The sequence below is a fragment of the Rutilus rutilus genome (genome assembly GCF_951802725.1).
Source record: "Rutilus rutilus genome assembly, chromosome: 24".
Classification (NCBI taxonomy): domain Eukaryota; kingdom Metazoa; phylum Chordata; class Actinopteri; order Cypriniformes; family Leuciscidae; genus Rutilus; species Rutilus rutilus.
In genome coordinates, this window is record NC_140228.1 from 15,615,977 (window position 1) to 15,641,990 (window position 26,014).

Here is a 26,014-nt window from a genome sequence, read left to right on the forward strand (position 1 = left end):
TTTTATTGTTGCGTAAAGCAGAACATTTTAGGCTAATTCCTAAAATCTTAATTTAATTTAAAATTAATTTAATAATGCATCGTATTTTAGAGTAGCCTATAATATTGTAAAAAAAAATTATATATTTTTTTATATATATATTTGCATTTTATTCTATTTTTATGTTGTAACTGTTTGTGTTAATAAATTGAATAAAAAATGTAATTGTATTGTGCTGTTATATTGCCTACACTTCCATTTTTGTCAAGCGTTCATGTAGGCTATGTAACTTAATATGTTTTTATAGCCTTGTTCAATTTTTTTTGTTAAATAAAATCAATTTGGATATTATCATATTTAGATTTATACTAGTTCATTATTCATATTTTAAGTTACCTGACAAAACATTTTGCAGTGCAATTCACTTAGTGAATAATGTAGGCTAGATAAAGTTTAGTTTAAAAAAAGGACTCTTACCCTTCACTGAATGGCTTGGAACATAGTGGACGCTTCGATTCTTGATGGTTTTCCAGTGAGCTACAGTTGTTAAATCCAAGGTACAATTGAACAGCTGTAAAAAGTGTCATTTGATATTATAAACAAATCTTCGTGTAAGAGTTTCATCAAGGCCTTATTTGTCACGTGCAATTTCAGAGTTGCTACATACCATATCCCGAGTTTCCCTTAACATGCATGAGAGCAAAAATAAGGAAACAAAATACGGTCCTACAGAACAGAAACATCTTATCAAATGGAATGTCTCTCGCCGCTGTTGCGAACGATTTCTTTGTCTCGTTTAAGTGTCAGTGAACAGGTGAAAAGGAGGCGTGTCTATTCTTGATTGACAGTTGCCGTTCCAATGATCGATTGCATTATGCCTTCAGTCAGGGATCCCTAATTACGGCAACATTTTTTTCTTTCTCTTTTTATTGTAATGAATTTATCCTATTTTATGATAGTGATATATGTTTTATTTGAATTTTATAGCTATTTAAAATTCTAAAATATATCTCTGATCACAATCTGTTTAGCATGCATTTAAAGGGACCAGGGAACTTCATCATGAATCATTTGCATAGATTTTGTTAAAATCCTCAGCTTGTGGGTGCTGACTATTAAGATAGATCCCGTTCTTTTCTACTTTTGATTCCCTGGAAGGTTTTTCACAAGTGAGCATTACACCTTCACAGTGCTAATTCAGCTTCTAACCCATGCAAAGAACAATGAATGCAAGTTTCACACAGGATATACAACGCCTAGCCTGGCTATATGACTCATTATTCAAACTGGAAACCGAATAGAATGAGAGAAGGCACAACTAAAAAAAAAAACTATCTATAATCTAAAATACTCCAAAACATTTGTTCATGTGATGAAACTGAGATACTCGGATAAATGACGAAGCATAAACAGATGAAGAATATTAAGGCAGTGCCGCTTGCTCTTCTCAGACCGTAAAGCAATTGCTAAAATATTTGCATTATGAGATAGGAATTGTGTAGGCTGTTCATGCTTGTGGTCCGTTTCAGAGGGAAAAGCTGTTTGTTTACTCTTTTTAAAACAGAGGATGTGAGAATGTGAGGTGAATGCATGTAGAGCCTGCTGAGTCTCACAAAGTCTGACTGATCACATGCCAGTGATGTTTTTGGCTTCAAAGGCTTTTCCGAGAAAGACCACGTCAGGATTATTGAGAAATAGACATTTATAGGTGAGGCATGAACACATTGTTAGTGACCCACAACAGAACGACAAGTGCTGACCAAACCAACGGCTACATCCCCCTGAGAAAACAGAGCCTGCCACTTCACGTGTCCATGTTCCACAGTGATGAATGAGAGCTGAAGTGGACCATTGACGGCAGGGTCATTGACGCCCAAGGGCACAATGGATGACAGGGTTGAATAAAACTAGCTTCCACCGAGAGTATCGTGCTTTAGACAATAACACATTAAATAAGATGTGTTTTTTGCTTTTTGGGTGTGTGGGTGAATCGCGCCCCCTTGTGTGTTAGGCTACTTGTGTAGCCTATACGGCAAACAAATCGACAATAGCCTGAGCACATTTCTTATGAACTTTTGTTGTTTCAAATAATTTCCTATTAGAAAACCCTCCCAGTCGATGATATGTGTTCAACAGTCATATTTATTTATAAAAGTAGACTAATTAAAAATGTTTATAGGCCATATGCGTCAGCCACTACTTAAAAGGCCTAGGCCTATAAGACGATAAATTAATATTTTGATATTTATAGGCTTAAGTTAATAAAAAAAAAGATACATAAATAAAACTAAATAAAACGTTAATGCAAACTAAATGCAATAAAACAAACATTTATTAAATATTATAATAGGCTACGTTTATAAAAAATATATAAAAATAGAACATGGTATAACTGTTTCAACAATTAGCCTAAAAACCAACCAAAAATATTACAAAATAACAGTTCACTCCGTGTACAAAGTGAATTGGGACAGATTTTTATAGAAAATATAGCTACAAGAATGCAAAGACATGAGCATTTCTATGTTTCATGCAGATTAAGCCCCAAAATGTTTATAAATGACGTTGGCCGAGGAAAATATTTGTTTGACAATTAACTTTAATTAGACTGATATTAACTTTATTAACGGGTGTGAATGTTCGTTGAAGTCGCTATCAACGTTTATAACCGACATAAGAGCTGGATCATTTTGAATGATTGGGTAGACTATTAAACACTGTTTAGTCAAGAAAGTAGGCTATTCAAAATAATTATCTGAGTACATCCTCATGTCATATTGTCTCAAATGGAAGAGGCATAAAGACAAACTTGCAGTGTCGGTTTTGCACTGAATCTACAGCTTGCAGTCTGGTGCACACGAAGGTTTGTGGGTAGCCTTCTCATTTAAAAGCCTGAAGCGTATATGGCTTAATTATTTCAAGGCTTCTTCCGTTTCTTGTGCATGTGTTAGTGGCTGAAAGAACGATGCCACAACTGATATAGGCTACGTGTGTTCCAACCTTACGGTAATGCAGGCAAGTCAGACTTAATTTAGTAAGTAAATAACTGTGGGCATGCACGTAGCCTACTACCTCAGAGAATATGAAAATGATAATACTTCTATTATATTTCAGTTGAAAGTCCTAGGCTACTAACAATTTCGGACTAAATAAAAATCAAAATAGGCCCTAGGCCTATAGTTTTTAATATTTTACATTCACGAAGTGATCTGCCATTCTGATTTCAGAATCAAGGGCAAAGCTGTGGGACGGAGACAATACATGACAAAACAGTGTTAAATGAAAAAGTAATCTGATTGACATCAGAAGAGGAAACAATAAACAAAGCATGGGCTGCCATATGTTTAACAGCTGTTCTTTAATCTGTACAGGTATGAAATCAGACAGCAGGGGGCGATAACGAGTGAATTCATAATTACCAATGGAAATTATATCTCATGGGGCCCAGTTTCTCTATAATGACAGATAGCGTTTCCGATATTACGAACGTTCGTTTCTTTTACATGGGTGTTTCCTAAAAAATATATTTAACAACGCGCAATACGTGAATTTTATAGCCTATTGCGTTGTCTGGTCAGGACGTGTTAAAATCTCAATCGCTCGTTATTAGGGCCTCTTTTTATTATCTTAAAAATTCCTAGTTATCTATAAAATTATAATTGTGTGAGTCGTTTGTTCAGAACGTTTACACAACAGCTGATCTGTTCATCTGATGTCCTTTTGCAATCTTTTATTTTCACAAATTCAAGGGGTGTGCAATGCAAGCTTCAAGGGCCAGCCAAGTGGAGACATGGAGGCAGCGTTTACTGTTTTGTGGCCCTGTGTGTGAGTGATCCTGCTAATGACAAGGGTAGCCTATTAAATCTAACGAACGAGGTCCATTGTGTTGCCAGTAGGCTACTGCCGAGTGAAATTGAGCGGTCTGCTCTTTGCTCCCTAAAGCGATAACGCAACGCCTCGCGACCTTGTGGTGCGGTGGGTTCGAGGAAGGCGGAGGAAGAGTGGGTTGTAGAAGTGGATGAAAAGGCTTTGGCCGCTAGAAGAAATTCGGCTCCTGTTCTCATGAACGACATGATATTCTTTTCATTGATATGTTTACGCCCCTATTTTTAATAAGCCTACAAGTGCAAAGTAGCCTATTTTATTGGACCAGCTTCTGAATTGCCTTTACTTGCCTGAAACAATAATGTCACCTCTTTTTTGTGCAAACTACGTGGTTACAAATCATCCCACTTTTTTGATTTAAATAAAGGCATAAAATAAAGTATCCTGACATTAAAGGAAAAAGCAAAAAGAGTGAGTAATAACTGTAGCCTACTGTTAAACTTAGGTGTAGTTTTGCGGTTGTCCTGCAGGTGATTCTGTCTGCTAGCGATGCGTTTAGCACATACGAATATTTTAATTTAGAGGATGGATTTTCAATCTTTTAGATGCCATGCATGGACCCTCAAATATGATCATCCTGGTGCGACTCAAGGGCCCCTCATACTAAAATGTAAAAGGCAGCTATAGATTTTCATGTGTAAAAACCAAATTTATACTGTGAAAATGAATATTATATATATGTGAAACAGTGAAAAATATTTAGTTTGTTTTGTTACATTTGTAACATTCTTTCTACTTACAATATAAGTGTGCTGTACTGTTATTTATTTTGTGTATTTTTTATTTATTTTATCCAATTTATTTATACATATATATATTTAAATATTTTTTTTCACTTATGCTTTTCAACAGACTCCCTAGCACTCCAATTTGGCCCCATGGGGGTCCCCGGACCCAAGTTTGAAAATCCCTGCTTTAGAGCACTCTTAGATCTATGTGAATTTAAAGGTCTTCTCAAGTTACAATGCTTTTTGGGAAAGAGCCCATAATTCTAATAGGCTTTTTGTCTCTCCATTTAGGCTCACAATGCTTTTGGGAAACCCTGCACAATGACACAGGCTCTTGCATGGATTAGACCTTATTAAAAAGCCTGAATCTAGGGTAATCCACGCAACACCTAAAAAAAGTGTCTTAATAATCAGGTAGCCTCAAATGGTTGCACAAAATATTACAAGCATTTAAATGACAACTACTTTCAATACCCTGATAATTAAATGGAAGTGTATACCTACTGGCTCATAATAAATCAATAGATTTTATTTTTGTATAAAACAACTACCCAGATTGATCAATGATTTTTATGAATCAAGAATACATAATAGTATATACATATAAAGTTAAAATATAAAGACTTAAAATATCAGAATTAATAATCACATCAAATAACAAACTAAATCGTGCATTTTAATGCATTTTCTTTTTATTGAAATGAGATGTTGCAGATGTGATCATCGCCACTTTTCACTTTTTATTTTTCACAAGTTCACTTTTTAAAAAGTAAAACATCCATAGTGTTTCAGTAAAGAAAATATTGCACATGATCACACTGGCTGATAGCTTTAAATCCTTTCCAGCAAGGACTCAGAGTAACCAGGGGAATAATACCTGTGAAAGAAAGGACGATCAGTGGAACACCAAAAAACATACAGAATATTCAATCTAAGGGTTTACAGCATTATAAAAGCATGTTCAGTGTAAAAACATTTTATGCTGTTTATTATTCGCATAAATATTCATGAACCTGACAATCTCCTCAGGGTAGCAGCTGTTGATTGCATTGATATATTCCTGAATTGCAGAACCAGGTTCTGCTTTGATCTCCTGCACTTTCTTCAGACCACCGCTGGTAACAAGCAAGCGCCGTGCTTTACTGTCATGAGGAAGAACCTTTAAGATGGGGAGGAAATCGAAAAGCTCCTTAAACAGTTCTCATTGTCATTAACAAATGCAGCTTTCATAAAATGTGTTAATGAAAACAGTAAGTTCCCGCTACCTTACTGAACTGGCAGATGACATGTTTAAGAATGTTGCTGGGAGCTTCATAGAGAAGAGGCTCCAGTGCTGGTAGATAAGTGCACTTTTGAAGGACGCTCTTCAATGCCTTCTTGGCCTTTTTTGAGTATGTGAACAAAGCAAAGAATAGGCAAGAGTTAGTAAAAAATGAATGATATTGGTAAAAAAAAAAGAAAAAGAAAAAAAAAGTTCCTCTACAGTTACTAATGGACCATTGGTCACCTTGACCTGCAGGTCTTCAGAACTTTCAGTGTCCAAATAGAGTTTTAGGAGTTTAGGGAACACGTTGGCCACAGCAACAGCTCGTGCATGTTCGGGTGTGTGTCGGCCAATCTGGCCAAACGCCCAAACTATGGCTGCTTTGAGGTGTTCGTCTTGCTCCTCTTCCAGACAGATAGACAACTGTGGCACTCCCTACAGGAGTGGAGAATCAAATGTGATCATAATCAGTATTATGAGAGAAATCCACTACTGTTCAAAAGTTTATGATCGGTAAGATTTTTTTATATTTTTGAAAGAAGTCTCTTATGTTCACCAAGCATTTATTTGATCAAAAATACAGTGAAACATTAATATTGTGAAATATTAGTGCAATTTAAAATAACGGATTTCTATTTTAATATATTTTAAAATGTCATTTATTCATGTGATGGCAAAGCTGTATTTTCAGCATCATTACTCCAGTTTTCAGTGCCACATGATCATTCAGAAAGCATTCTAATATGCTAATTTGCTGCTCAAGAAACAATTCTTCTTATTATGACAGTAACATGTTTGTGGAAACCATGAATTATTATTTGACGAATAGAAGATTCAAAAGAACAGCATCTACATGAAATATATATGTTTGTAACAATGTAAAAGTCTTTTTCTTTTTTTAAATCTTACTGACCCCAAACTTTTGAACAGTATATGTAGTCAAATTTAAGTTTTACATGTAATCTTAAGTGAGGATGTCATAACAGACTTTAGATACAATAACAGCCATGGCTAAGTTCTCGGAGTGTGCAGCCACATAGCCCAGCATCATGATCCCAGGCAGGCGAACATTCCCTGTGGAGTCCCCGAGGTAGTCAATCACAGCTGCTACGCCCCCCATATTCACTATTATCTGAGACAGCTGAGTAGGAAACAAACAATGCACACAAGCAAACACACAAGTCAGTGTGACATAATGATAAATAATAAATAAATAATTAGACCAGAAAAGCAAAACCGTTTTGGGCAGGTGAAAAGAAAGTGGTGATGCAATGACTATGTGGTAACCAATTGTCTGTTTCCTGTGTTGCACTGGTGATAAATAACAGACCCACATTCTCCATGGTTTACAGACTAGCTGCCTCACACCATATTATTTAAACAGGGGGTGTCAAAGAGCTGACAAAGTAGAGATTCCAAAGTTACCCAAGCATCTTGAAATCATTTAGTGGGTATGTTATGTATGTGGTAGGTACTTCTGGGGTGTGTTTTGTGATTTCCCGAATAAGAGTAGCGACATTCTTCCGAACATATTCATCAGGGTCCTTTAGGCAAACCAGCGCAGCGGGGAATATCTCGGCCTCCACCACCATCTCGGCGACGTCCACGGAATGCTTGGCGATTTGACTGAGAGCTGAAAAAACCTGCCTCTGTAAAGAGTAAAAATGTAGTCTACTGTCAAATTAAATCATTAGGGCTTTTCACACTGTGCTTAACCCTGGGGTTAGCGTTGTTCTAAACCCCAGTTTTAACACCAGGTAGAGGAAAGTTACCCACTTGCAATTAGAAGCGGGGTTAACACTGCTTTTTACCCCGGGATATAAAACCCTGCTCTGGAGCCGGGATAGCACCAGTTTAACCCTGCATTGCGGTGCCAAGCATGTAAAGTGTTAAATTGTGATTGAATGTTTATGGCTAGATGGTTAGCAACAGACAACCAATCAGATGCATCATATTCACAAGCTTTTGATGATCATATAAACATTGCGTGTTGTAAACAGCGTTTGAGGGGAAAATGGAGTTCTTGTTGGTGTATAAATTGGAGTTAAGAAGAGTTATATTGAATTGATAGTCGGCAATGTATAATATGAGGTAGCACAACGCTAGTTATGTAAACAGGTTGTGTACCGACTCATCCAATCAATGTCACTGACACCACAAATATGCAATTAAGAACATTAACAAATGGTTTAGGAATGTAAAGTGTGAACCATCAGTTTATAAATGCCCAGGATTAATTGTTAACCCCGGCTAAAATATGAGCAGTGTGAAATGCGAAACAAGATTCGAGGATTCTCTTTTTCCTGGGTTAAGAATGACCCAGGGTTAACTATTTCAAGTGTAAAAAGCCCTATTGAGTCTGCATGTCATTGATTTCAATATCTGTACACTCTCAAAAAAATAAAGAACCTTTATTGGCATTAGTGGTTCCATGAGGAACCTTTAACATCCATGGAACCTTTCAATTAGACAAAAGGTTCTGTATAGTGGAAAAAGGTTCTTTAGATTATTACAATATTCTCCGGTCACACTTTAGATTAGGGTCCAATTCTCACTATTAACTAACTATTAACTATGACTTTTGCCTCAGTAAACTCCTGCTTATTAATAGTTATAGGTAGTTGCTAAATTTAGGCATTGGGTGATATTAAGTGATGTAGAATATGGTCATGCAGAACAAGGCATTAGTATGTGCTTTATAAGTACTAAAACACAGCCAATATCCAAGTAATTTGCATGCTAATAAGGATCTTAACTAAAGTCAAGTATATTTGTATAGCGCTTTTCACAATACAGACTGTATCAAAGCAGCTTCACAGTATTAAATTAAAATAATACAACAAGGTTTGTTTCTAGTGGAATTCATTGATTGATAAAATCAAATTAAATATCCCCAACACTAAAGTGTAAACACTAAAGTGTTACCTGTTCTTCACAATAAGATGGTTCTTTTAAAAAGATACTTTGAGGAACCCCAAATAGTTCTTCTATGGCATTGCTGCGAAACCCCCCTTTCAGAACCTTTATTTTTAAGAGTGTAGACTGTGTCACCTTTAATTTGGCATCTGGGTTTAGGATCATCTGTGCTAGGTGGGCGATTGCCCCTGTGTCCACCACGGTTTGAGCCAGCTCTGGGGAGTGCTTGGCTATGTCGCTCAAAGCGGAAGCAGCAACCCTCTTCAGGGCAATTTCAGGCTCCTGGATGCATAACACAAGCAGAGGCACTATTCCGGCATCAACCACTGCCTGAGACAGCTCTGCACACACCAGGAGTGAAGATGAACAACAAAAGGAACATTGACAAATTGTAAGAAATAAATATAAAAACAAACCCTTTTTGAAGCTAACTCACGTGCATTGTGCCTGGCAATGTAGCTTATTGCCCATGCCGCAGACTCTTTGACCCCAGGGTCAAACTCCTCCAAGGAGCCCACAAGAGCGTCCAGTGCTCCACAGTCCACCACGGCCTGGGCCAGCTCAGGGGAGTGCTTAGCAACAGCCCGAAGAACGAATGCAGCTGCTTTCTTATAGAATCGCTGTGTCATTCATATCCCAGTAATCCAGAGGGAAAGGACAAAGCAATTGAACAATAAATGCACTAGAATGTTCATGAATCACCAGCAAAACTGCCTTTAAAGGGATAGTTCACCCAAAAATGAAAATTCTGTCATAATTTACTCTCCCTCAAGTTGATCCAAACCTGTTAGAGTTTTTTTGTTCTGCTGAAAACAAAGAAAGATATTTTGAAGAATATCGGAAACCAAACAGTTGATGGGCACTATTGACTTTCATATTATGGGGAAAAAAATACTATGGTTAGGTCGCATACTGTTTGGTTACAAACATTCTTCAAAATATATTCTGAATGTTCTGATCCAATCTGACTTCTGACCTGAAATGCTGCCTGAATCATAATCATACACTGTTCGTTCGTTGGCCAGAGGAGAACTGGCCCCCCCGACTGAGCCTGGTTTCTCCTAAGGTTTTTTCTCCATTCTGTCACCTGATGGGAGTTTTGGTTGCTTGCCACTGTCGCCTTTGGCTTTTGGCTTGCTTAGTTGGGGACACTTAATATATTTAACAATATTATTGATCTGCCTGCACTGACACCATTATATATGAGAACTGAACTGAGCTGGAGTCTCCAGAGCGGCTGTATAGATAAATTAACTACATTAATAATTTTTTTACAACAAAAATGAACCATCACTGAACTTACTTCAGCTGGACTATGACACTATTTTCTTCTAGATCTGCTGTACAGCCGAAACAAACTTTGTTGCATTATTTTCCTGTTATCACTGTAAAGCTGCTTTGAAACAAAAAGCACTATATAAATAAAGGTGACTTGACTTGACTTGACTTTGTGTTCAGCAGAAGAAAGACATTTATACAGGTCTGGAACAACTTGAGGGTGAGTAAATGATGACAGAATTTTAATTTCTTGGGTGAACTATCCCTTTAACAAAGAATAAGTCCATATATCACATTCTATACGATTCAATTAGATAAAAAATAACTTTGGTGGAGTGTATACTATACTTCTAATGAAGCCTCTCTGACAGTGTAACAGTAGTCTAACAGAAAGTTTTGGAGTAAAAGCTTTGGGTCACCACTTTTTTTTTTTTTTTTTTTTGCTGGGTTATTCTGGAATCTGGACAATGATCCGAGAGTTTGCCAGGAGTCAAACCAAGATGTGATCTGAGATCTGGAGTTGATGCACTACCATGCACTTTACATTTTTATAATGAAACAATATGTAAATGTTTAGTACCTGTATTCCTGCTCACATGTCATGTTACTGTTTAAAGTCATATAATTTAAATAAAGAATGCAGACAAACTGCTTTTGCTTTGACTTTATGCTTATCACGACACATTTAAAAGCAAGTATTAAATGAGAATAGCGCAAAAATATATGAATTAAACTGGAAATTGCAAAAACATGGTTTGCCTGGCTGACATTGCCAAGTTTTTGCATTGTGCAAAAAGAAATTTAGGCATGAAAGTCTGACGCCTTAAGGCAAACCTATTTATTTCAATGAAAGCTGAACGGCTCAACTAAAGAAACTCACGTTTTGCTCAGCCAGGGAGTACACAAGCTGAGGAAGAATGTCTCCCTTTACTACAGCCTCAGCCAGGTCATCGTTATAGTTGGCAAGCCTTCCGAGAGCCAGGGCTGCTGTCTGCTGAATAGTTGGGACTGCATCCAAAAGGAGAGGCCTCAAAAGGGACATTACACCTAAGCCAGAGAGAGTGAGCACATTTGTGCAGGGGAGAAAACAGGAGTGGAAAGACACTTGAGAGCAGATGAGGGGAGGATATACTTTCAAAGGTTCAAATCATATAATAAAATATATCTATAAAATGATGAGCTACTGTATGCGTTCCTTATTAATTAAAAACTTAACCTGTCAACTATTTTGTAAGATATTTCGCCCAGAAACATTCATTGTACTGTGCAGTGTTTTGGTGAAACATTGATTTAGATCCTTTCCCCCTCCCATCAGTCCTGAGTGTGTTGAAAAGGTTTAAAATACTCTACATATTGTAGGTTAGGTCGTTGAGTTATACAGCCCATGTTATAATTCACCTTGAATGTCTTTAAGCTCACTTGTAATTAGTATTACCCAGGAAAATCATATTTTATCAGTTGAAAAATGATTTCCATTATAAGCAGATAAGTTACCATACCATTCTTCAAGCAGAAAACATCTCTTTTTTTCCACAAAATAAATATTTCAGACACTCACCAGCATTTTGAAGTGTTTCAGTATTTTGTGGTCTTGATGCAAGATCTGCTACAGTTTGCACAAATTGTGTTCTTGCCTTCTGGTACTGCTCAAACACTGCATAATAATAATAATAATAATAATTCATATTATTATAATAATCTCGTTTTACAAATTTGGATTTGCTGATCGGGCAAATTAACTGACAGTAGTTTAAGTTAAACATAGACCGGCATATAAGAGTCAATGCCAAAAATTATGTCAACAAACTGCGAAAGTAAGAAAAGTAAGTAACGTTAACGTTAAGTTAACCCCAGTGGTTTTAATGATCTGAGTGAGTTTATCATTGCATTAACATTTTTAATCATCCTTCAACGGATCTGACTTCCTCACCTTGTAAAACCTGCCGTTGACTCATTGTTTTATCAGTAGCTGCTATCCTAAATCGGAGTAAAAACGACAAAAAGCTGCGTGGATGCGACAAACTGTGCGTTTAAACTTCCATTAGGAAACAGCGTTTGTTGTGACTTTGAGAGGAGGCGTGCAACTGTTGTCTTGGCAACAAACCGGAAGTGATAGGCATCTCGTTCGTTCGGTGAGCATGCTGTCAATGTTCTACTAATGTTTCGTGCTGACATCTTTTCAAATCAGGATAAGTGCCGAATTCAGGTGATGTCCAGATGTAATAGCAGGTTAATTCATCCGTAATTAGTTTGGGGTATTAAACAGGATTCAAGAACGGTGTCAAATCGGGACAGAGCAGCTGCGAGGGCGAACAGCTGCCCTCACGAGATTCGTGTCTACACGGTTACCTCAGAGACAACTGCAGTCACAGCAGCAGTGATATTTAGTAATAATTATTAGTCTTCACATTCGCATTTTCGTTGAATAAGTTTTAGAATAGTAAATACACTACTGCCTGCTGGTTCGTGATTATATGTGGAAAAAAGAGTCTTTCGTCGAGCAGCTGAATACAAACTTTCCGTGCGTGCTTGTTCACTTAAAAGTTGTTTTTACGGTTTAATTGTTTTCACTTGAATAAGGTGGTCATTTGAGCTGGTTACCAAATAGTTCATAATTTCCCGAATGCCTTTAATAATTGGTTGTTGTAGCCTTTCTGTTGCATTTCACGCACTCTGTGCCCAGTAACATGGCTGCATTAAACATAAAAAAATGTCCAACCCTTTTTAAGTACTGTACACATTGCGTAGCCTATTAGAAAATATTTTGTATATAGTTAGCCTATATAGGTCTAAAATAGTAAAAAAAAAATCTAAGCTTGTTATTTAGGTTGTTATCTGGACCATTAGTGGAGAAAGGCTATCTGCCTTTATGAAAACCCTGACAAATCGGGCCTTTATATGCCAGCTCAAGGCTGAAGAGTTTATGCATTAACTTTAATGTAATTTCTGACACAGATATGCTCTCATAACGCAATACTTAAATACTGTTGAATTTAAAATAACAAGTAGGCCTATATTTATTTCTTACGGGTTCACCATGACATCAGCCAAGGCAAGGCAAAGCGAGCATAGATGATTATAGCCTATTGAAGAAACTTTTTTAAACAATGACAGCTTATTTAGAATGTCCACTTGGCTTTGCTCATGTCCACCTCTAAATACACTCCTAACAAATAATTTCAGTCAACAACATCATTTGTAGGGATTTTTTAAAGGTGTCTTGATTTTTCGACTTCATCAATGTATAGCCTTGTGACGTCAAAAGTACAAGTTTTAGGGGTTACACTTTATTTTAAGGTGTCCGTGTTACAGTGTAATTATACATTTAAGTGCTGAGTAATAATAATTAAGATTGTACTTACTATAGGGTTAGGCTGCATGTAATTAAGCACAATTTATAGTAATTACTAGTTACTATGTACCGTGTGTAACAAAGACTGAGAAATAATTTTTTACCAAGTTTTGTAACTAGGATTGGCCAAAAAAAAAAAAAGCCATAATCCTGTTCCAAACGTTAACCTTGACAGAATTAAATCTCTTGGAAGTCCCAACATGCACGGAATAAGACCAGACCGACCAGATTATAACTGACCTGTCAACTAAAATATAAATCTGTAATAGATGAACCACATCTACCCCGTTAAAAGAAATAGCTTTCATTACCTCAGTGTAAATGCAAATAATTCAGTGCAAACTGTCGAGACAGTGTTTCCCTCACGTCACGGAGAGATTCACCGACAGACTTTCCGTTTCTAACGACCAGGTATGAATATAGGTAATTTACGTGTTGTAATTTACACAGGCTATTAGAAGCTGTTTAGCCACAACTGGAGAAGTTTGTAGCACCTGCCTCTCAATACCTTCGTCTCAATAGACTTTGAAACCGGTCAAATGGATTTAGTCATAAGTTTACCAGATAGCATAGGCTTCAGTTACCAGTATATCGCACGAGCATTTAATAGTGTTCCTCTGCGCTATGGATATATGCATTTTTGCTCATTGCAAAAAAGAAATAAACGGCTGTTCTGTAGGCCTACTACACCACCATTATCACCACGTTGATGGTTATTTCTTGGAGCTTATTGTCAACTTTAAAAGTTTAGCACCATAATAGGCCTAGCTACTTATTATACATAATTAGAAATCCAAATACATTTATTCGGATGTTAAAGTAATGCATGAATACTTTTGGTATTTGTAGATTTCTCTTTATCTATTTTTAAAGCAGCATTAAAACGCAAGTCGATGTGAAAGTGTAAAATGTTTATTTAGATGTTTTATACTGTGCAACAGTCACAATACAATAGCTGTCAATAGTCTACAATCGACCAATAAGACAATGAACACTGAAGACATCAAAATCTTGTCCAGAAGGAGAAGTTAGGGGTAGGCTATAACAGTGGCTGTTTGTCAAATGACAAATTCGTGTAGGCCTATGTAATAACTTGAAAAGCAGTCTGAAAGATATGTGTGCATGCTTTAAAGGACTTGAGCATGACCTCGAGACCAAAATGACGGCCCGAACCGGCACAGTGGAGCATATCGTATAATAACTGCAAAAACTAAACTTGAAGAACTTCTAATAAAAATGATTAAGCCGAGTAGAACTTAAGTTTCATTTCTTTATCCCTTTGAACACGCAGTTCTAATATAGTCTTTTGTCATTTAAATTTGAACTATATAGGCTATATGCCTTTCTTTGATATATTAAAGGCAAGAATATACCAGGAATGTTCAGTAGCCTAACTACCCCAGAAAAGGCAAACTAAAATCAAAAGTAAATGTTTTTTTTTTTTTAATCATGCTTTTAAAGAACATTATAATACACATGTAAAATACAAGCAACAGATAACGCAATTTGTTTAGGGAAAATGTAGACCAAGAGTAAAAATATATAAAAAGGTATAATTCAGTCATTTCTGCATTCTGAAAATGCCGCAACCGTCGCTCTGCGGTCCACTTTGCAAACAAATGGGCCTCTAACGTTCTCACTCAAACTTAGAAAATCCAGCAATGTGTCGAAAGAAGCGCGTCATTTCCACTACGTTAAAGTTACAAGTATAATATACTGATAATAATGACAAAAAGAATGGCTCTACATGACACTACGTTGGCATGGAAATAGCTGGATTATGTCTGGCGTTGGCTTTATCGTGTAGTCCCTTCTCATCCCGACGATGTGGAAGATCCGTTCAGCGCTGTCTTTCGCACTTTGTTGCCAAAACTGAACTGTCGATTTGGGCTTGTCATCGTCGTGCCGTTAATAGGGTTGGAAACATGGCTGAAATGAGGCTGAGAAGGCTGAACCAGTGTGCTTGGACTCGGTAGTGGTGATGATGTGGATGGGACTCCAGCGGGACTGCTGGCCTTGTCGCTGGCTGAGTCGCTTTCAGAGCGGTTTGTGCTGTTCACGCCATCTTGCGGGTGGGTAATCTTCATTTTTTTACAGCTGGGCCGCACGCGGTATTTCAGAGGCAGTGGTCCATTCTATGTAATGTGCGAGAATAACAGAAGGCACTTTATCATTTAACGCCGGATCCACAAAGCAACCACTTATCATTCTTAAGATATTTTAAGATACATAAATTACGTTTTAAAATGGAGTTTGTAAAGTCACAGTAAGTACTAGATTTAACACAAAAACTTACTCTTCTCCATGTGTAGATGTAGGCAATGTCCATTAATGTGTAATAATCCTTCAAAGGCTCATCCTCATACATAACTTCAATCTATTAGAACAATAGTATTAAAAACAAGCACCAAAATCACACTGCAATAAATGCAAAATCAGAAAATGATAACAAATACCCTCTTTATTCAAAATGCAATGAAACACTGGACTGCATTACTGTAATATCTGTGACAAACTACTAAGGATTAAAAAAGGCCAGAAACTCTTTTGCAAATTAAACTACATCCACAATAACATTGATCACATTACCTGGAAAGTAGGAGGTATATCCATTTTGCTTCTCAGAAATTTCCTCAAATGCATCACAGTCATGGCAGCAGGGCATTGTAAGTATCTTTTATTATTAACCTGTTTTTAACACAAATACTTTATTCAGATAAGCTTTATTGGTGCAATCACCATTATCACAAAAAAATATTCAATATAACAATATTCTAGATCTTAATTACCTCTTCATTTTGCCTCTCATCTGTGCAGCCTTGCTGTTGGGCCCTAAACAATAAATCGTATAATTGTAAAAAAAACCAAAAAAGTGCTAAATTATAACTTGTCAAAAAAAATTTTTATCGGAATTTTTTTTAGCAAATATCTTTATCATTTAGTTAACACTATAGTGGAAAGGCTACTTAAAAAATAAAGGCTATGTTACACACTTTTATAACAGAATACACTGACAATAAAAACAAAAAAACATACCTTTGATCAAAAAACTCAATTGACAAACTGATTATCTCATCATCTGTGATGATTCGCTTGTCTTCGTCAGCAACTTCCCCTCGATCCTCATTTGATCCATTTGCAGCTTTGAAATAAAATGAAAGAAGAATAGTGTCTTTAATTTAAACAAATGTCAACATTTAAACCACACATGCTGTACTACACTGTTCAAACAGTTACCTGAACAGTTCAACAAACTTGTTTTCAATACTTACCATCAACAGACGGGTGTTCAGCATAAAAATCTCTTCTACGCTTCATTTCATCTGCACAGAAAACGACATTTCAGGTTTCCTTTGTTACAGTGTAATTATACAATTAAGTACTGATGAAATTAATTAACAACGTACTATAGGGTTAGGGTTTGGTTTAGGGCATGTAATTATGCATAATTTATTACAGTAATTATGTCACACATGCAACAAGGACACTGACATTTCCAGATCAAGCATGTGTGACTAAATACAAACAATAATTACAATCTTATATAGTGACTGACTTACTTTTGAAAAGACCAGGAACCAGCTTGTATACAATGTCCTGTAGAGTTTTGTCAGACCTGAGGGAGGAAGGGTATGTTGATCAGGTAAAGGTCAGGTCTTTTTTATTGCAATTTAGATAGTCCTGTTGCGACTGACTCAAATGTTATTTCTTAATTATTAAAAGGCATCCACAATAAAAAAAAGAATATGCTAAATAAATACATCATATCAGATAAAAAGAAACAGGATGGTGATTATGCTTGCATATTATGCAGTATTAATTATTACTATTACTAAGTGGAAAGATGGAACAGACAGTGTGATTTTAAAGGTTACCGAATATTGAGAAGTGGCTTCGTTTTGTGGACCTGCACATCACATATGGGACAGTATTTACTGGTTTCCAGGTACCGGACAATGCACATTTTACAAACTAAGGATCAGAGAAATATCACAGGATTAGACACAACAACATATCTACATATGTTGCATGATATATATTCAAATATAACCACAGAAAATAGTGCAGCACATCGCATACTTACATGAGTGCAAGCATTCTATGATCGTTGTTGCATCTATGAAATATCCACCACATAAGACACACATCAAATGGGGATTGAGTTCTGTAATCTTGATCCTTGTTGTACGATGCATCGTCATGGGATGGAAAAGAGCCTGCAAGGACATCAAAATAAGATGAACAAAGGTTTGCAGCTAAGCAAAAGCCAGAGTGAAAATTATGACTACTCAATCAGCTGAGAGGCTAACATTTTTGTTTTTGTGGACTGTTGCGTATACATATGCAGATAACGGAATTGGGGCAATTAATAATCGCTTAACAACCATTAAAAATGTTAGGTCATCTCCTAAACATGGGTCTTCGGTGCAGTAAAACCGCACAATTGCGATGTTAAGCCATCGTTAAATCGCTGCAAAGTCAGATTCATCAAACACGACATGACAGTTCACTGCACACCGGCTATAACGCATCCGGCATGAGATTCTACGTAAATTAACTTTACGTGACGAACACTACTTACGGTTTCTATAGCAACTAAAGCTGCGTTACATGGCAACGTACCAAGCAGCTGAAATGGAACATTCCGCGTAGAAAACGAAAGCACTGAACGCGCCAATTTTGATTTAAAACCGAAATCTCGCCGATTAAATAAAGCCTATATGAAATAGTGTGCATGTTATGCGATAACGGCCTTCCAAAAATACAGTTTATCTTAAGACCTCGTATGAAGAGCTGAAATAAAAGAATGAACAGCTTTAACCGATGATGCTGACCTCCGTTTTGCCTTGACAGTCTCTCCCTCCTGCACTAATCTTGCAATCGCCCATTGCTCATGAATGCACCTTGCATTAAACTAATAAACTACCCGGTTTGACATAATGACTATCGTCATACGTTGCTATAGCCTAGCCTACTGTTCATTAATCCTGTTTTTGAAACACATTATTACGTCGGGGCATTCACTGATAGCCGAAGACAAGTGCTATAAAGTGCTGAGAGAGTTCACAACCATGAGAAACGATCAGAGTAAGCAAGAACTTTAAACAGAACACATACTGATGAACGTGAAACTTCTCAAACTCGTGCTGGATGAAGCATGCGTTTTGAAGGTTAATTGGGCAATGTTTAGCCTACTTGCTGTAATATAATCGTATATTGTTACGTGACAGTGACAAATCAAGCCATCGGACTAGCCTACACAAAACTGCTCGAGAACTATAAGCAACCGACATAGTGATGTTACTCCATGCGAGAGGATATCAATACATACATGTCAGACAGCTTTCAAACCAAGATCGGTCTACAGAGGATTTTTTTTTTTTTTTTTTTATGTTGACCTGTGCCCTTTCTTTTTAAATAGCCTAAATAAAAGCCGGCATGGGCTAACATTTATTTAGTGAAACATCCACCAGTCAAACAGAAACAATACAAGAGTTCTTGTTCTTAGTGCAAGTGTTTCGGTTGGTTATAAAAACAAAACCACAAACATTCTGAACGCTGACTAGACAAGCATTCTGGTGATGGTGGTGATACATAGCCTAGAATAAGTAACTGTCAAAAGAAGGAAACGACCCTTATACATGAATTGTGCCACGTGAGAAAGTGCAGAGTTTACAAAGACCTGTAAATGATGACAGACCGGGTTAAAGTAATCAATATTATAACACGTCACTGATAGATATAGCTCTGACATTCATAACTTCAGGGAGTCAGGGAAGTTAGTCTAAAAGCAAAATTATTTACCAGGTCTTAAGGGAAAAGCTGTCGCTTCTAAATCAAGAAGTGCGCAAGTTAATAATATTTTAAAAACACATTCTGAAACAACCCGCCGACAATGTCCAATATATAAATATATTTTTCTTCTTGACATGACAACACAAAGCACAACAAGGCTTCCGCAGAGTAGGCTATATAAAGGGATAACTAGCCTAATTCTTGAGCTTAAATATTTTTAAAAAATCTAAATGGTAGCGTAGGCTATAGTAGACAAATGTGCTTTGTCAAAGTCCAACAAACTGATATAAGATCCATACAAACCTTGTGTAAGCCAGGCTAGCTAAAGCAGCATTCTTCGGTTAAGTTGGATAAATGAAAGAAACCTCTAAAAACATTTGAAATACATTAAATAAGTAGCCTACCTGAGTCCATAAATATGTTGTTTTATCAACCACATATCTTCCGTGTAGTGAATGATTGCTGTCAACCACTGAAAGCTTTGTCTTTTGCATCCGACAACAGGACAAGTTTAGGTTACCATGTAAATTTAAGTTAAGAAAACACACAAATAGGTACAATTCAGCAAAATAACAAGTTTGCCCGGTCGTAAACATGATACAGATCGCATATCTATAAAATTAGATAACTGCTCAATGTGACAACAATCGGAAAATCCTTTAGAATTCAGCCTCACATGAACAGACGACCCGTCTCTACCCGATTTCGCGTGCACATCAGGATTCATTAATAACTAAACCATTCCATTTAAGCCAGAAACACCAAGCAAACATGATGATGGCAATAACTGATAATCCTACAACAAAACGAGAATCATTCGCGCAGACAGGACACAATATTATTAGATAAATTAACTCAAATCTATAACCACGCGGAGAGACGGAGACAATGTTGCGGACGCGAGGCTGTCAGTTCCCGCATCCACTCTAACACACGTCTCCATTTTACACTCACAAAACACAGATGCATTTTGAGTACACAGTCTGAAATTTGACATTGGTAAGGGAAGATATCGAAGAACACATACCTTACTGAGCTGGAGTGAATAGTCGAGCCTGGAGGTGGTTAGACAATGAAAGTTAGAAGTCGTTCAGTAGAAAATGAATACGAGCCAAGCGGCCATCTTGAAAAGGGCTGCAGACGCTGTCAATTGCAATAAGAGAACGGTGGAGCAGGGCGCATTTCAATAATAAAAAAAAATAGAAAAGGTCCGGTTGTCGATGTGTGTGCCGTGCTCGGTTCCAGATCTTGTAAGCGGTCTTCTATTTAGACCTCCGCTAGTAAAACGGCCAGGCTGATGTGCGTTTTCTCTAGGCTAGCTCCTTCAGTCTTCTCTTTGAAAAATGCTGCGCTGATGGTTCAGTGGAAACTGACACCGTCCCCAAAATGGCTTGTAGTTCGACCGCCCCGTGCATCACGTGATCTAATTCCTTAAGGGTGGCCTGGGAATATGTGTCGGTGTATTCAGCGCTGCTCGCGTTCAGCAAATAACAAAGAATTGCGTTTCAAAGTCTGTTTGACTGTGGTCCGGCTCGTTAGGTTTACACAACAGCCGGATAGGTTCTTGTAGGTCAGCTTTGAACCGTTTGCTACTTTTGTCTGCAAAATGATCTCTCTTCGTCAACAGCTTTGGAGACTGTGATTCATAACGGAGGCAAGATTAACTTACCATAAAACCCGAGTCACATATATAATCTATTCATAGACAAAGATGGTTAAACTAAATAGCGCAAATGTGTTGAGAAAGCAATTCATATATTAGCCTATCATCACATGTTAAAACATTTTGTAGCCAACCTAACCCGATAGCCCGTTTCTGAATTAATTCATGGTGGTGAATGTGATGCAGCTGCAAAGTAATAGCCTACGAAACCCACTTATGGTCGGGTGTCCCCTAGAAAATAAGTGTTATTTTGCTTCTACAAACTCAACGTTATAGCCTATCGCACAGTAACAAACATTCCGCATATTAGGATTGAATTATCCTATAAAAACCCGGTCCTCAACCTAAACAATTTATAGTAAATATAATGCGTTATTTTTAGCAGTTGCCAATCAGTAAGGGGATCCAGGTCAGACACTTGCGACAAATGTCGATTTCTTCGTAAACATGCGTTTATCAAGAAAGACAGCCGATTGAGCTCTACACATAATTACACAAAGGCAGGTTTGCTCATATCAAAGTATTTTTATTGTGGATTTTATGAAGAAAAAAAGAAAATACAGCATATAGGCCTATTCGATATATGCGAGAAGAATTCATCAAGAAAGAAACTGGAGCGCTGCGTCCTGAAAAAAGGACACTTTGCCTCGTTAAACCTCGGCATCCAAAAGACATTCAGGAATCCAGGAATCAAGACTGGGATGCCCTCTCGAGACTTTTTGCTGCGTCCTTCATTTTTCCAACCAAATCCTAAACAGTTCAAACAATCCAGATTATCCACCAGCAAATGCACGGACATGTTAATTAGGCTACAATGATTTATTTCACCATTTCATAGGTTATTTCTATATCTGAGCTCAACATAAAATTAATGCGATAATGCAAGTCTTGTATCTGTCATGCTGTTGTCTTCTTAGTGCCAAATCACTCTTTCATTAAAAGATGATCAGTTGGTTGACATCGTAAACTTCTCAAACTCTTTGTAGGCTAACAATAAACCTACAAAATTCTCTGATAAACAGTTTTATAAAAGTTACCACACATGGATTAAGACTCTCAAATTAGAAAACAGTTTAGTTTTGACAGTGTGTGAATGATATGTGGACTGCTCTTTTATTGAACATACAGCAAAGTCAATCAGTCAATCGTGATCACAGATTAAAACATCGGTTTCGTCAATAAATTTATTAACCTTTTTGGCTTCGGTCCGCTAAACTTGTTGGTCAACAGCTTAAAAATATATGTTAAGTGATGTGACGATGATTGAGTGCATGAGAATTTTATGACTTGATCTTTCGACAATTCACCTTTGTGTCACCCCTACGACAAACACAGGCATCTGTGTAATGACTAAGATAATAAAATTGTCTTTTCCAGATGCAGAAACCCAACGCTGACATTATAGAAAATAATCAGGTAGGCCTGCAGCTTTACCACGAATTAACGGGTTATAGCCTATCAATTAACTGTCAAAAATAATTATACAGAAATGTTAAATAATTTATTGCAATTTATCGTCTGTATGTTTCTTTAGACCAGGAATTCTTGTAAAATGAGGAAGGCCCACAAAATGCAACACTGTAGGATAAAGTAGGTTCTATGCTAAAAACAGATCTTGATGTTAATGAAATAACATGCAGACATGGCTCGAATATTGCCTACTAAAAGCAACCCAGACCTTTAGAAAAAAAAACTTAATCAATGATCTAGGCTGAAGTAAATCATGTCATGTATACTTGTTTTTAATTATTAATTAACTAATTTAGGATAAAACAAACTAATTATGCAAATCGTTGAAAATAAATACCTGAAGTTGCTCCATGGTGCAACTAAAATTAATTTCCGAAGAAGCGCCACCCCTCTGCAAAAGTAACCAGAGTTTATTCAAAGTGAAGAAAAAAACATTTACTGGACATATTGTATATGTATCTGAAATTACATACCTCGGTGTTCAAAGAAATCAGGTATGACGGCTGATTGACTTTATGTAAATGACTATTCTGCCGAGAGAAACAATGATTATGAGATATAGGCTATAAGTAGGCTACTGTCAACGCTGACTAACTTAAAGAAACAACGTACCTTTATACAATACTCAAGACGCCATGCAGCATCAGTTATATGAGGAGGACATGTATCAATGCTGAGGAACAATAAATCATTTTTAATAAAATAATATAAAAAACCGCTTATGGCTGCGGTCATATTTAGAGTTACATAGATTTTGCATGATTCATAACACTCTGCGAATCGGAAGATACTCGATATGGTTATGTGACGAACATAAAGGGAGTATAATTTCCAATAAATAAATGTTATAGGTAGCAGATGCCTTTTACAATAAAATATTTAGGCTACATAATATTTCTCACCTTGACAACAAATATTCCAAATTTGTTTTGTTTTTCTAAAAGAAAAGAAACATTTATTTTACTGCAATGCTCTGCACTTTAATAGCATTTAGATGAGCATTTTGATACAAAACATTACCTGGAGTGAAGTATACAATAAGTCCACTCTTTCGATCTGGAACTTGGCGTCTTCAAGACACGAGCTAAAAGAGCACACGATATATTCAGAATGAAAAAGTGACAAAGTAAAAAGAAAGAAAGAAAGAAAGAAAGAAAAGAAGAAGAAGTGCTGAACAGTTTCTTTTATCTTCAGAAGACCATTTCGGAACATGTTACCTAATTGTTGATTTATCTGCATTTTGCTTTACTCCTTCCAGAATGAAGGTCGTTGCCGCAGCATGACAGTGTTTCAGGGTAGTCTGATCGATGTGCTTCAATTCTGGGTGACCTGCGATAGATGAAAAAATTGCTCTCAAGAAAAGCTGTTGTAGCTACGTGCGTGAGAGAAAGAGGGGGGAGAGAGGGAGAGATGTAGGCTATAGCCGTTGTTTGGAACTGAACCAGTTATGCTAACAATGCTTTTGGCGATACAAATGTACAATTATTTGTCATAGCAATTAATCACATAGAATATGGGCTACAAACTGAGAGAGAGAGAGAGTAAGCGGAAAAAAGGACACGAAAAATATGCTTAGCGGGTAGCTAGCGCAGATGAGATAGCCTAACTTCACTTTTTTACTTAGACGAAAGGCAATGCAGGCCACTACAAGCATGCGTTTGACCATAATCAAGTAAATGTTCACGAGTCCTTATACATTCATTCAGTTCTTAAAGAAAAATAATGCAGTGTTGGTAATCACACCATATAGCAGCTAATACGGCTAAGCAGAGTGATCATTGATGTGCTGGACAATAGGCACACCGCGAGCACGGATGACGATCACAGTCTGTCAGTCCTTATGGGCTAGACGACACATAATATGCCAATGATAGAAAATAACATCAGAAAAAGACAGCGCAGCGCTACTTCCTTCTTGTGTAGAAAGAACCGGAAGTAATGCAGCACAAAGAAAAACCTCAACCATCTTACCTAAAACACTTTCGCATCGAGGCGAGACCAGACTGTCGAATACTTGCTCTGTGAATATCGTAAATGATTTCAGGTCGAACACATTTGGATCGGCCACGTTTTGAAGCCCTTTCATCACTGATTCCGACAACTCCATTTTGAGCTGCAGATAGCCTTGGTCACATGAGCGCGTCTCGTCAGCTGATCTCAGGGCTTGAATTGTCGGAGAACAGGCGCAACGCGTGCATTACTCGCTGTTTACATTATTTCAGTGTTATTTCCATATTACCAGGATAAAATAAAAAAAATCCTCACATAATGACTGATCTCTGGCGAGATCTCTTCTATTTCCACTACTGCCTGTCCTGTCTTTATAGGATAAAACACTCTCCTGTAACCCTTTGTCAATCTGGCTACATGTGCAAGCAGCCTATTCCTCTGCTGCATAACCTTTTATATCTCAAATTATATTAGAATGATTCGTGTGGAGGTTGGATTCTTAAATGCCTATGCAACCCATTCTGATGTCTTACCGCTGCTTCATACTGCTTTGAATCAACAAATTAAATAGCCTACCACTTTTACCTACACACCTTGCAATATGTTAAGCGAAGATATATTAGCTGTGTCCACTCGACACGCTCAGTTCTGATGAGCGACAGTAGCCCTGTTAATCAGTTACCGAAGTCACGTTTGGAAGATAACCTTGGTTAGCTACTGCTCAAGAGCTCTTTTATTACAAATTAGATGTTATGTTGTTTTGAGCGAAACTTTAGAACTTTACATAAATAGGCTACTACACCATGGAAAAGCCTACAATAGGCTACGTTCAAATACATCTACAATTTCCAAAAACGCAATATAACAACCGAAATTTTAATTTAGCCTTTACATTTTTTAATGATAGCCTGTCCTACGCGTTTACAGCTATTGCGCCGATTTTGTTCGTCGTGACCATTTCTGTTCTATTACCTAATCATTATAGCCTATTTGAGCCTAAAGGTTTTTCACTAATGGCTACTAAAAAGTTATTGACGTCACATAGGTTCTTCAGAACACTGGTTTCTGCTTTCTTTAGAACACAAATAACTCATATTTCTCGTATGACAATCGGTAAGATCTAATTGACTCTAATTGGAATTTATTGTGTGTAGTGGCCAATTACAAATCAGCTTATCAAAGTTATTTTCTACAAGCGACCATCAGCACTGAATCGATAAAACCTTAATTCGTAGCCCATAGCCTATAAAATTTACACTTTGTCATATCATAGATGTTTAGAAATGTAAGAAACTATAGTACAAAATATTTGACCATGTATAGCTACTGTAAACACAATTATTTTGTCTCTTTGCGTTCAAGATTTATGAAGAAATGGTCCAATTTTATAAAATAGATAATGCATTTAGATAAGTCCGAAACACGTCGTAATAGCCGTTACTTTTCAGTTTAGAGAAAAAGTCTGCATAAATTGTCTACACAAATCTGTGACAATTAACTCCAGCCAATTTATTTAGTAGGCTATTGATATTGTGACATGACGAGAATTTTTAATACAAATAATCTTAAACTTTGCTCTTCTTTTTTTGGTTTTTGGTGATTGTCTGAGCTGAAGTTTTGGAGCTGCTGTCGAAACTTTCAGTCGCAGATCACTGTGACGGTCAGTAAAAATGTATTAATTAATTTAACAATTATTTTGGAACTAATTTAGTCTTAGGCCTATATCAAATTTC

The 26,014-nt window shown here is 36.9% G+C and overlaps 2 protein-coding genes across 2 annotated transcripts; both read right to left on the bottom strand.

Moving 5' to 3' along the window:
- Positions 1–5,270: 5,270 nt before the first annotated feature.
- On the bottom strand, positions 5,271–12,112 carry spag6 (sperm associated antigen 6). Its single transcript, XM_084399292.1, has 11 exons — positions 11,981–12,112; positions 11,609–11,704; positions 10,931–11,097; positions 9,209–9,392; positions 8,908–9,113; positions 7,332–7,505; positions 6,845–6,997; positions 6,100–6,291; positions 5,858–5,974; positions 5,606–5,751; positions 5,271–5,469 (listed from the first exon to the last, which is right to left on the bottom strand). Exons 1-11 carry the CDS (start codon positions 12,003–12,005, stop codon positions 5,424–5,426), a joined length of 1,506 nt encoding a protein of 501 aa, XP_084255418.1. The 5' UTR covers positions 12,006–12,112; the 3' UTR covers positions 5,271–5,423.
- Positions 12,113–14,299: 2,187 nt separating this feature from the next.
- On the bottom strand, positions 14,300–24,489 carry LOC311284068 (polycomb complex protein BMI-1-A). The gene is made up of 18 exons (XM_084398899.1): positions 24,303–24,489; positions 23,549–23,660; positions 23,352–23,415; positions 23,234–23,268; positions 22,944–23,004; positions 22,805–22,861; positions 22,669–22,722; positions 21,559–21,611; positions 20,226–20,253; positions 17,487–17,619; positions 17,278–17,374; positions 16,963–17,018; positions 16,675–16,725; positions 16,439–16,544; positions 16,192–16,234; positions 15,992–16,090; positions 15,699–15,779; positions 14,300–15,537 (listed from the first exon to the last, which is right to left on the bottom strand). The coding sequence occupies exons 1-18, from the start codon at positions 24,436–24,438 to the stop codon at positions 15,217–15,219; spliced, it is 1,587 nt and encodes a 528-aa protein (XP_084255025.1). The 5' UTR covers positions 24,439–24,489; the 3' UTR covers positions 14,300–15,216.
- Positions 24,490–26,014: the final 1,525 nt, after the last annotated feature.